General features: G+C 60.8%; 1 protein-coding gene across 1 annotated transcript; it reads right to left on the bottom strand.

Moving 5' to 3' along the window:
- Window positions 1–280: 280 nt before the first annotated feature.
- Window positions 281–10281, bottom strand: MAMDC4 (MAM domain containing 4). Its single transcript, XM_077787880.1, has 27 exons — window positions 10010–10281; window positions 9447–9620; window positions 9112–9252; window positions 8713–8858; window positions 8509–8593; window positions 7756–7902; window positions 7512–7597; window positions 7132–7290; window positions 6752–6836; window positions 6178–6327; window positions 5752–5856; window positions 5433–5564; window positions 5071–5201; window positions 4872–4977; window positions 4501–4617; window positions 4151–4285; window positions 3909–4039; window positions 3620–3836; window positions 3137–3274; window positions 2911–3032; window positions 2735–2825; window positions 2384–2530; window positions 1957–2091; window positions 1589–1716; window positions 1399–1513; window positions 1075–1259; window positions 281–534 (listed from the first exon to the last, which is right to left on the bottom strand). Exons 1-27 carry the CDS (start codon window positions 10221–10223, stop codon window positions 493–495), a joined length of 3564 nt encoding a protein of 1187 aa, XP_077644006.1. The 5' UTR covers window positions 10224–10281; the 3' UTR covers window positions 281–492.
- Window positions 10282–12239: the final 1958 nt, after the last annotated feature.

Below are 12239 nucleotides of genomic sequence, written 5' to 3'. Positions count from 1 at the left end.
AGCTGCCTGCTGCCCTCAGGAGTGCTGTGTGCTGCCCCCCTCTGCTCGCTGCCCTCCCACCCCTCACCCTCCCCAAAACCAGCAGAAGCATTGAGCATCCTGCCCCTGGAGTCTTGGTGCCCTGGGAGGTCTTGTGCTGTGTCCTGGGCATGGGAAGTGGCTCATGCTCTCTGTAGCACGCACTGCTCTTCCAGCTGTGGGGGCCAGAGCCCTTTTTGGATGAGGACAACCACTGTGAGAATTCCCACTCATGTCCCCTGACAAAGCACGGGCACATTGCTGTGTTTTGGAAGCAAAAAGTTCATGTTACAAACAACAGAAACACTGGAGGTAGCGATGACAGTGGCGTGTCCCTGGGCAGGGCAGGCTCCCCAGGTCGCCAGCTTCCCCCGTGCCGGGGGCAGAGAGCAGGCAGCTGATGGAGTGTGGGTTCCTGTCGAGGGGTGGTCTGCCCTGGGGGGAGTAGGCAATTCCTGCTGCTGGCTGCTAATTTCAAGACTGATCCCCCTCCCTTGGAGATATAATGACCTTGTCCTGCAAAGAAAGGTGAGTGGGAATTGGTGACAAATGTGGGCTGTCTGCTGTGCAACACCAGGATTTCTTCTAGGCTGCAGCGAGGACAATCTGTGACCCAGGCAGAGGCAGCAAACCCACAGTGTGCCCACGTCTGTTGCTGGAGTCCATGCTGGGGCTGGTGGCTCTGCTGCAGATGTCATGGCACCAAATCTGTGCAAGGGACCTGCAGCTTAAGCCACCTTGCACTAACTTGAGTGCTGGCTGCGTGAGGATAAGCCAGGTTTGCCAGACCCCCTTCCCACAAGACTCTGGGGTGGGAGCACACGCAGCTTTTTCTGGAGCAGCTGCCTGGTGGCAGCAGCACTTTTTAGGTCAGTCCTACAGGTCAGGGTCACTTGTTTGTCAACAAGCAGATAAGAGGCAGAGCCCTTTGCACCTCCCTGTCGTGTTGGCAGACTGCAGGGTCAGGGAGAGCCTGCTAGCATTTGCTGAGCTTTCAGAAAAATGCTGTTTTAGCACATCTGGGGTAATCAGGGAAGTCCTTCACCCTATCCTTACATCTCGGAAGGTGATGTTGTCGAAGCCCTGGGAACTGTTGCTCTCTATCGGTGTCCTGCTTGCCAGCCTTCGCTGTTTCAGCCAGTACCAGCCCCAAGCAGCCATCAGCGCCACGATGACAAGGGCCAGGAGCACACCTAGCACCACCTCCGCCACGAAACTGCCAAAACTGCCGGAGGGCTTCTCTGCAGGGGGAGGAAATGCTGTCAGGCTTGACCCACTGCTCAAAGAGTTGCCTCCAGCCTCCGCCCAGCACCCTGGGTAGCTCTGCGTTGACCTTTCACAGCCAGAACTGCACACACGCCCCCGCCCCCCTTCCCGCACCTTCCATTGGACTCTCTGGACTGGAATGGCAGCCCACCCTGGTGCTGTACATGATGTCATCCAGTGCCACTGTCCCCTCCATCGGCCACCTCCGTGTGGTGATCTCAAAGCTGATCTGCAAGGGAAGGTGGGGTCTGGGGGGCTGATGCACGCCCAGAGACACCCTGCACCCCTGGGTGGCCCCGCTTACCTGGAACTCAGTGGGGCTCTGCACCGGCACCACGGCGCCCTGCCAGCCCCGGCTGCGGTGCCCCGCCACGCTCCACACCGTGCGCTGCCCCGCTGCGCCCTGCAGCGTCACCCGCAACTCCCCACTGCCTGCAAGGGGGGGCACAGGTGTCCTGGCATTACGAGCTGCCCCGAGCCCACTGAGCCCTCCCAGCCATGCCATCCTCTACTGGGATAGCAGCACCCAGAGGGAAAGGGCCATTGCCACTGCCCAGCCAGAATTGAAGCAGAGCATCTGTGGTCCACAGGTGGGGAAGAATGAGGCCCCCACTCCCATACATGAGACCCAGGGAGCCATGGACCCCTCCTCACTGCCCCTGCAGTGCTTACAGAGGTGCTCTGGGATGTCCATGTGGTACCAGAAGCGCAGGCAGGAGTCGGTGGCTGCAGGCAGGGGTGGGCTCTCCAGCAGGGCACTGGTGCCCCTGGCACCCAACACGCTGGTGTCGAAGTGCATGTAGTGACCTGGGCAGCAGACAGGGCAGAGGGCAGGGTGTCCCCCAGTCCTGCACCCATTTGTCTCACCCCACTTGTCCTACTCTTCCCCCAAATGGCCAGAATGATGCCTGGAGGACAGGACAAACCAGCCCTGCATCTCACTGCCCTTGAGGCTGTGCTGCCTCTCCCAGGTGAAGAGGGGACAGGGATGCTGTGAAACCAGGCCTCACAGTGTACTGGACTGACCCTATCCACCCCCAGCTCTTCTTCCTCGCTCTGGCCATGCCAGGGTGCCCAGGCAGAGATGGGTGTTTCCTACCATTCCTTGTACCCAGGGTGTGATCCTGCTCAGGGCCAGGGTACTTGGCCAGGGTGATCCCACTCTTCCAGCCCCAGGCAAAGCTGTGCAAGCGGGGGTCTGAGGGGCTGCTCCAGCCACAAGTGTCCTGCTCGAAGTCACAGGATGCTGGGAGAAAAGCAGGTCTGTGAGACACCCAGTACTACCTGGCAGGAGATGGGGTACCTGAGTGGTATACACCACCCCTAGCTTTGGGCCAGGCCAAGCTCAGGGCAGGAACAGGTCTGTCCCTGTCCCCATGGCTTACATGCCACTACAGGATGTGCCATCCTCCTCCCCGATCCATAGTGCCCCTGTGGGGTGGTGTCTCACCTGGCTTGGGACAGGCTCCCTCTGACACGTGCAGGTCATCCAGTGCGATGTATCCGTGATCACCCCCAGCTCCCACTGCCTCAAACACCACCTGGGCAAGGTGAGATGCTGAGGCTGGCAGCCTCCATGCATCCCTCATCACCTTCAGCTGCCCCCAGCACCCCACCCTGTCTCACCTGCCATTCACCATTGGGCTGGACAGTGACATGGCTGCGGTGCCAGTTGCTCCCTTCCATGGTGCTCATGCTCAGAACCTTCCTCCTCACTCTGCTCTGCTCCACAAACACCCTGAGGGAGCCTGCCCAGGGCACCCAACATGGAAGAGGAGTCCAGGGCTGTGTTGTGTGGGGCCCTCACCCATCTGGAGGTGCCCCTAGGAGTCTCAGGGCAAGTGGTGCTCACCTGGGGTTCCAGCGCTCAGCTGGTACCAGAAAGCCAGGCACTGGACAGACACGGAGGGCTGGTAGGGCTGGGAGGTGAGGGCAGCTGTGTGCCCAGCAGGCAGGGAGACCCTGCCCGTGTTCACCACCATGTAATGGCCTGGAGGAGAGAAGCCCCTGTGCTGTGACCCCTGCTCAGCCCTGCTGGGGAGCGCTAGGGGACAATTGCGGCTGGGTTTTCCCACCAGGTCAAGGAGTCTCCCCAGCTTGGGAACCTCTCCAGGATTAGGGAGCCCTGGGGTTAGGAGATTGCATTTGGGGAATTCCAGGGTTGGGAAGCCCTGTGCAGTATCCCCTTCTCATCCTGGGGAGGGCAGGGAGGGCAGGGCAGGCATGACACAGGGAGAGCAGGCAAGGCTGGTGTGGGGTACAGGCAGGACACTCAGAGCAAGCAGGGGGGACACTCAGTGCAGCAGTGAAGCAACAGGGCTGCCACTCCCCGTACCTGCTGAGGTGCCGGTGGTATGGTCGGCCACAGGGCCAGCGGTGGTGCCAGTGCCGTTGCTCTGGCGCTGCCAGGTGCCCTCTCCACTGGCTGTCAGCCCACAGCTCTCCACCTCGAAGGAGCAGGAGAGCTTGGCCCCACAGGGTCCCGCTGTGTGTGTGATGTCGTCCAGCCCCACGTCCCCCAGGAAACCGTCATGCAGCACCTCGAAAGCCACCTGCCCCCAGGCAGTGGTGTCAGACACCCTGTGTCTTGCTGGTGCCAGGGGCACGGGGGGCCTGGTCATCACCTGGTACCGCTGCTGGCCCGTGGAGGGAAGTGTTGCCCATGCTCGGTGCCAGAGGCTGCCCTGGGTTCCTCGGCGGGTCCACAGCATCACCTCCTCCCCTCCCTCTGGCCACAGCTTGAGGTTCAGGGTACCTGGGCAGAGGGGGGCATGGGGGCAGCCATCCCACAGCCCTTGGGGAAACCACTGTCCTCAGAGTGGAGCCAGGCTGGGGCAGCCCTGGGAGGATGCCATGGGGCACATACCAATTTGTGGGCCGGCCAGGCGGTACCAGAAGGAGAGACAGTGTGGGGCCGTAGCTGGCTCCTGGCGGGAGGTGAGGAGCTGGGCCCGCTGCCCATGGCTCCATGGCACAGAGGAGTCCACAGACAAGAAGTAGCCTGAATATTGGGGACAGCCAGGGGGAGGGGTCATGATGTGAGTGTTCTGCATCACCCACAGCCCAGATCTGGGTGCTCCCAGCCTGCCCTAGGTGAGCTTACTCCATAGGCATGGGGCTGCTGGGAGTGTACAAGGCATGTCTTGGCTCTGGGGATTGAAGGCTGTGGGATGCCCTGGGTTCTTGGGTTCCCTCAAAGAGTAACCAGCCCCTTACCTGACCCAGTGGTGTGGTCGGAGCCCTGTCCCTGCCCTGTGCTGTGGACCCATTTGAAGTCACTGGATAAATCCTGGTACCATCCACACATGCCCCTCTCAAAGTTGCAGGACAGCTCTGGACAGAGAGGGGTGACAGAATAGAGGTGGAAAGGGGTAAGGCATCACAAAAGCAAATGGGTCCTCCAAATGTCCTTTCCCCTTGCCCCACTCCCCAAGTTTACCCCACTAAGGGGTCCCAGGCCAAGGCAGGATTGTGCTCAGCCCTTGGTCTTGTGCACCATGGTCCTGCTCTTGGACAGAGCAAGAGCCACCAGGCAGCCCCCATGGAAAGGGTGTGGGGTTACCCTGCCCACGCACCCCTGGCCATACCCGCAGCTGTGGGTGACACCACGTCAAGGTAGCATTGCTTGAATGTCACGTTGTCAACACTGACACTCGCTGAGCCCTGGAGATCTACCAGTGCCAGCAGCTCGACCTGGGGGCAACAGCCATGAGCCTGGGGTGCCCAGCAGCACTGGCACTGTCCCACTGAAAGCCCCCCAGGCTGGTCCCTGTGCATCCAGCACACCTGAAAGGGCCGGCTTCTCTCTCCCAGAGGGACACGGACATGACCCCCAGTTGTTCTGCCACGACCTTGTGTCTGCCAGACCAGTTGGGAGGTGCCAGTGGTGTGATCTGCGACACTGATGGCAAGGAAGCCTGGAACAAGAGGTGGTGCAGAGGCTGTGGACACCCAAAACCCCTGGCCACCCTGTGGGAGCCCTCCATGGCACCAGCCCACAGTCACTGGGTGCAGGGACACGGACACCCCAGCTCCAGGATTATGTGATGGGGCAAAGCAGGGTTGGGAGAGGCAGCAAAGGCAGGTGGGCATGGGGGGTCTGGGGGCAGGAAGCAGTCAGGGCACCCTGGGGGTGGGCAGGAGGTTACCTTGGGGGTCACTGTGGATGTGGTAGCTCATCTCCATGGTGCAGGCAGGGCCAGAGGGGCCCAGAGGAGGCGATCGTGCCTTCGCAGGACCCACCATCTGTCCTTCTCCTGTCTGGAGGGCCAGGAAAGTCCCTGGGCACAGAAACACTCTGTGAAGTGAGGACTGGGGTCCCACATCCCTGGTAGCACCCCCAGCCCAGCATCCTGCCTGGGCATTATCTCCCGTTGTGCAGTAGCACCCACTGGGAGTCCTTGCTCTGGGGGCTCCCGTGGTGCTGAGCACTGAAGAGCTTTGTCTGGGTGGTGAGAACAGCCTCACCTATGAGGAAGATGTCAGATTCAGTGACCTTCTGCAGACCCCAGCGCAGCCGCCCCACACTGACGTCGTGCCAGCCCCCAGCCCCTGACTCGAAGGTTGTTGTCCCTGCAAAGTCAAAGAACCCCAGAGTCCCAGAATGGTTTGGGTTGGAAGGGACCTTAAAGCTCATCTCATTCCACCCCTCTGTCATGGGCAGGGACACTTTCCACTGTCCCAGGGTGCTCCAAGCCCTGTCCAACCAGCCTTGGACACTTCCAGGGATCCGGGGGCAGCCACAGCTTCTCTGGGCTACCCAAAACTCCAGGCTCAGTCCTGCCAGGCCATTGTTCTCCCAGAGGCTGTGCAGGCACACACGTGTCCCAGCCATGCCAGCCTGGTCCCCTCCACTGCTGGGGTACTTGTGCAGGTGCCTGCCTTGGCTCTCACCACAGTGCTTCTCGTCGGAGCCATCAGCGCACGTGTCAGCGAAGTCACAGGCCAGCTCTGCGGCAATGCAGTCCCCACTGTCACAGGCCACCTCGTCTGCTGCGCAGGGGCTGGCACCTGCCTGGCTTGGCAGTGTGACCAGAAGTTTCTCTGATGGTAAAACACCCCAGGATGGAGAGCAGTGATGAAAGGGCCCAGCAACAGCATCAGTGTCAGCAATGACAAACCACTGTCCCATGTCCCCAAGCATCTTCCTGGCTCTCCATTTCCCATTCCATCCAATCCTATCCCATCCCAGCCCAGCCTAGTTGCCACCAGCTGAAGGGTACACAGGACTTGTAAGAGCTGCTTGCGTGACACATTTTGATGCAGAAGATGGAGTGTTACAGCCACAGGAAAAAGACACCAGCACCCCACGACAAGTATTTGCTCTGCTACACCCAGGATGGTCCCTTTGATGAGCAGAGGGACAGGCAGACCGTGCCTGTCCTTCAGGCATGGTGCCATGGGCATAAGACAGTTGGGACAGTTGCCAACACTGGAGTAGGGTGAAGAACACTGCCCACCAGCTCACCCTTCTCCTTCACACAGCCCTGAGACAGGATCAGGTCATCGATAGCCACGGTCCCCCCGCTGCCAGCCACCCCCTCGATCAGCACCTGCAGGAAAGCAACACGTCAGAAACATCAGCAAGGGGTCCTGCAAAATATGGGGGGGATTAGGGTGACACCAAAGAGCCATGGGATGGGGGGAGCCAGAACCTGTCATAGACTGACTCACACTTTCCCCCAGAAGGGACTCAATGGGAGCAGGGGCAATGCTGTGGCTGACAGGGGTGAACAGCGTGGGCTGGCATGGCCCTAGTGGGCTTGGGGGGCGGTGCTGCCCCTGTGCACAGCTGTGGTCCCTGACCCTGGGGGCAGCCCAGCTCCCCCCAGCACAGCACAAGCCCACCTTGAAGGCATCTGTCACGTTGAAGTCCACTCTCTCCCGGACCCAGAAGTTGCCCAGGTCTCCTGTCCTTTCCCTCATCAGGTGCTTGGTAGAGTTGGTCAAATAGGAGATGCTGAGGTTGCTGGTGGCTGAGCCATGGAGGTGGCAGTACAGCACGAGCTGGGGATTGGGAGGGGGGTGAGCCCTTAGGGCAGGGGCACACAGCCCCCTGCATCCCACAGAGAGGCTGTGAGGAGCTCAGAGCTCCCAATGAGCACCAGAGATGTCACCAAACCACCTCCAAAAACATTATGCCCATCCCCAGCAAGGGCCAACCACAGCCCCAGCCCTGCATGAAAGTCCCACATGAGCTGTGACATGAGGTCCCAGCTGTGACTCACAGAACAGGAGCTGGTGGCTTGGAAGGTGGGGCTGCTGAGCTGAGCTGTGCCACCAGTGGGGTCACTGCTCACATGGAGGAAAAAACCTGCAGGAAATGGTGGGGCTGAGAGGAGCCAGACAGATGTGTGGGTGCAGGACACCGCTGTCCTGGCACAGCCTTGAGCAGAGCCCTGGCGTGCGTTACCCCAGGGCATGTCCACCTGCAGTGAGGCTCCCCTGGGGCACTGGTGCCCTGCCACATACCAGCCCTGCTGTTGTTGCTGTGGTCTCGAGTGGGAATGCTGTAGGAGATGCCCAGGTTCAGGCTCGTGTTCCTGCCCCACACTGGTGGCCCAGCCTCTGCCTCCCAGTCACAGAGATCATAGTCAAAGGAGCAGTGGGTGAAGTTCTCTGTGAGGAGAAGGGACAGCAGTGATCCAGAAACTGGGGTCCCAGCTCTCTCTTGGACAGGTAGGTCCCGGCAATGGGCTGGACTGATGCCACCCCTCTGCAAACCCTCAGGGTCATTTTGCCCTCCTGGTGTGGGGTGGAACTGGGTGGACCCCTGCCAGCCCAGAGCACAGATCTGCCCCACCAAGGCAGACCCTCAGCCCCTCCGCAGGACTCCTCCCCAGGGCCAGGGGTGCTCACTGCACTGCGCCGTGCCCTCGTCCGAGCCGTCCCCGCAGTCGTCGGTGCCGTCACAGAAACGCTGCTGCTCCAGGCAGGAGCCACGGTGGCAGCGGCTCGCCTGGGCCCCACAGGCCTGCTGCCCGACCTCTGGGGTGGGGGGGACACATGTCAGCGGGTGGCTGGTCCCACAGGGACATGGTGAGCACTCCCATATCATTCCTTGAAGTGGCTCAAGGGATGGGTTTTCACTGCCCACCTCATGCTCTGGCTAGGGCACAGTGCCCCAAAACAATGGGAGCACTGAGCAATGGGAGAGCTCCCCTGGGTTTTGCATCCCAGTTCCCCTAAGATCCCAGCTCACATCCCAGCAGATGTGGGACTCACCTGGTAAGCCACAGTTCCTGAACATGATGTCATCAAGTGCCACCTCTGCCCCACAGGTGGGTGGTTGCGTCAGGGAGAAGATGAGCTGTGATAGGATGAGGATGGCATGAGCTGCCTGGGCCAGGTTTCAGAACATCGCCCAGCTCCTCTGGTCCCAGCTTCTGGGGACAGTGCCCAGGTACCAAGGTACCAACACTGTCTCACCTGGAAATGCTCCATGATGCGGCCGGGGTAGGCAACCAGCTGGTGCCAGCCCTCACTGCTGCGCTCAGGGCTCTGCCAAAGCTCCACCACCTCATCCTTGTGTGCTACAGCCAGGCGCAGCACCGGCCGCTCTGTCTGGTTCAGCCCTGAGGGAAGACCCAAAAGTGCCCTTGGTACAGGGCATCCTGGGGTACCCACAGGAACAAATGGAGCCCTGTCAGCTCTGGCGGCTGGAGCTGGGACTCCCAGGTCCCACTTGCTCTGTGCGTGGAGCATGGAAGAGGCAAACAGGATGGCAAGGTGTCAGTGGTTTTGTCCCTGCCACAGGGGCAGATGGCCCCATCCCTTCCCACTGCCTCCCATCCTCACTGCCCAGTAGCCGATGCTGCCTGTGCCCACCTTGGATGCTCTCACAGCTCCCTGAGAGGTGATACCAGGTTCTGATCTCACATGTGGCAGCTGCTTCCCGCATCTCCGGTGACCTGAGCCAGGCTGTGGCTGTGGTCTTTGCTGGGGGAGACATGGTCACCAAGAACCAACCTGGGGAGGGCAGAAAGCAGAGCAGGGTCTGCAGCCCCATGGGGTGGTACCAGAACTGCGCCAGCACTACTCCCACCCTCCATGGACCTGCTCCCTCCCCTGCACCTTACAAAGATGGGTGTTCCGGCACCCTGACTCTAGTGGACTAGCACTCTGGGTGCCCAGAGCCTGCTCACCAAGCAGCTCCCACTTACCCAGGTCCGTGCCTATGGTGTGGTCTGAATGAGGCCACATGCCCCATGTGGCCAGGCTGGCCCGGCCTCGCACCCATCCATACATCGAGGTGCCCACGTCCTGCCAGCCACAGTCACTGTCCTCAAAGTCACAGGTGAAGGGGATGCCCAGCACTGCTGAGCCCCGTAGATACCCTGAAGGTGGGCAGATGGGAGGTCAAGGCAGGTTTGAGGCCACCCTAGGGACCTGTGCCTACCCCAGGGAACTGCACCCATTCCAGGGAGCTGCACCTACTCAGGGGACCTTGCACACAGCCTGGGGTCCTGCACCCACCTGGCAGACTCACCTGCACCCAGGCAACCTGTGTTCACCCTGGACACCTGCACAAGGGACCTGCCCCTACCCCGTGGACCTGCACCCACCCCGGGGTCCTGTACAAATCCTGGGGGACCCTGCATTCATCCTGGGCACCAGTACCACCCCAGGGACCTGTACCTGCAACACCCCCCACTACATAGCCTGCTCTCACCCCAGGAGCATGGCCTGAGGGTGGGTCTGGGGGCTGGGGAGTCTGAGCACCCACCACACTGGTTCTCATCTGAGCAGTCGCTGCAGTCACAGACAAAGTTGCAGAGCTGCTCAGTCACGCTGCCGCAGCTGTTGACGACCACGGATCCACTGGGGAGGACGGCTCTGACTACGAGAGAGACAATGGGGTTGAAAACCCTGCAGGGAACTAGGCACGGTGCCCACAGCAGGTGAAGGTGAAGCAAGCACGCGTGACCTGCAGGTGGCATTTGCCTGGGCACCTCGGTTTGGGACCCTGCTGGGGCAGGTACTGAACTTTCAGTGGCATCTTCCCCTGGACGACTTCCCCCTCCTCCGACCCCAGTCACTGTCCCGGCACTCCACATCTCTTACACCGCCACCTCCCACCGTAAGCCTCGGGGTGCCAGAGCCTGCCGGGGCACTGAGGCACTGACTCCGCGGTACGACAACCGTGCTTCGAGTACCAGCCCCCTTTTTGGAAGAAACAGGAATATCTGGACGTTCTCTGTCCCGTGCTGAACAAAGCCACTGGTGATGCTCAGCCCCGCTGCTGGGGGCTCCGGCACCCACTCACCCTGGGAACCCCTGGCTGAGTCCACCCGCAGAGCCCAGCGGGCTGGCCCAGTGCTGGAGCAAACTGCTGTGGATGACCAGAGTGGAGCAGCCAGCCGGAGGCCCCTTCCCTCCAGCGACACAACCCCCGCCCGTGTCAGCCAAACTCACTCAGCAGCACCAGGAGGGCCAGCATCGCCTGCCCGCCTTCAGCCATGCCGGTCACCGCGACGGTAAAACGGAGCTGCAAGAGGCCACACTGTGAGCCCCGGGCTGGAATGTGCCCCCCAGGAGCTGCCGGCGTTGGACTTCAGCCCCGCTGTTATCGGCTCCCTGGCCGGGCAGCGGGTTTATGGCGAGGCTGTGCCGACAGGGACAGCGCAGCGCGATCCTGCAGCAGCACCGCCGGCACCCCTGCGGCCAGCTGGAGCCAAGTGCCCCATGGAGACCTGCGGCTTTTCCCCGCTGAACCTCTCTTCTTCAGCCCGCTTTCCGCGCAGAACAAGACGGTGGGTGACACTGACTGGGACGGTGCACAGCTCGGTGAGGGATGAGGACACTTCCTGCCGAGCCAGGGATGCTGCCAGCCTGTGAGGGAATCTGGCACCTCTGCCAGGGATATGGGGGCTCTGCCAGTCCCGGTGCATAAGGGGAATGGGAAAGACTTTGAATGGTTTTCAGAGGGATGCACTCTGGCCAGAGAGAACAGCTGAGCTAGGAGTCAGCTGTATTTCCGATATTCCATTTTACCCTGCCCTCTGGCAGTGGAAAGTCATTCCATCTTGTCTTGTCACACCAAGTTCTTGTCCAAAGTCCCTCTCCAGGCTCTCCTGGAGCCCTTTAGGCACTGAAAGGGGCTCTGAAGTCCCCCTGCAGCCTGGGGATCCCAAAATATTATCAGGAGGAGCAAGCCTTCACCCTGCCTGCTCTGCTCTGGCTGGCAGGAGCATCTCGGCACCCAGCTCGTGAATGCCATGGGGCAAGGGGGCACAGCTGCAGGGCCACAAGCAGATCATTCCTGGGGCAAAACATTCTGGCAGAGCCCCAGCAAGGGCTGATGAGCCTGGAAGAAGCACAGCTTGGCAGCCAGAGCCCCACAGATCACCACCAGTGTTGCCTGGCGATGGCAACTACTGACCCCACTGGTCTCCTTACCTGGGCAGGGGAAAAAGGGGTTGCTACTCCACAGGACCCCTCTGCCCTCTGCTGCCGCAGCCTTCATCCCCTGAGAGGGGCCCTGTTGAGCAGATCCTCCCACCGAGCCAACGGCCTGGAAGGCAGATTGCAGTGGGATTGCAACAGGGGCAGTACAACACAGGCTCAGCTCTTTCTCCCAGTGCCAGCCAGGCCCAGTGCAGACCAACAGCCCCACATCCCCCAGTCCAGGCATGCTGGAGAGCAGGAGCCCTGCCCAGGAACCTGGCAGTACCAAGCTGGCCATTGGCAAAGTGGCCACTGGCCTCCTGGGTGCCATGGGCAGAGCCTCTCTCACAGATCTGAACCCCTCCCCTTTGCACTGCGGATGCTGGTGCTCCCAGTATGAGATGTGGGCATACTGGAGCAGATCAAGTGATGATGATCACAGGATAGTAACAGAATGGAAGGCACGACAGGAGGTCACCCCATCCCACCCCTCTGCTCCACAAGGGTTCCCTGGAGGATGTGTCCAGATGGTTTTTGAGTATCTTCACAGAAGGATATTCCCTGATGAT

This window comes from Lonchura striata, chromosome 22 (assembly GCF_046129695.1).
Source record: "Lonchura striata isolate bLonStr1 chromosome 22, bLonStr1.mat, whole genome shotgun sequence".
NCBI lineage: Eukaryota > Metazoa > Chordata > Aves > Passeriformes > Estrildidae > Lonchura > Lonchura striata.
The sequence above is the reverse complement of the archived record's forward strand: the minus strand, read 5'-3'. Positions and strand labels throughout refer to the sequence as shown.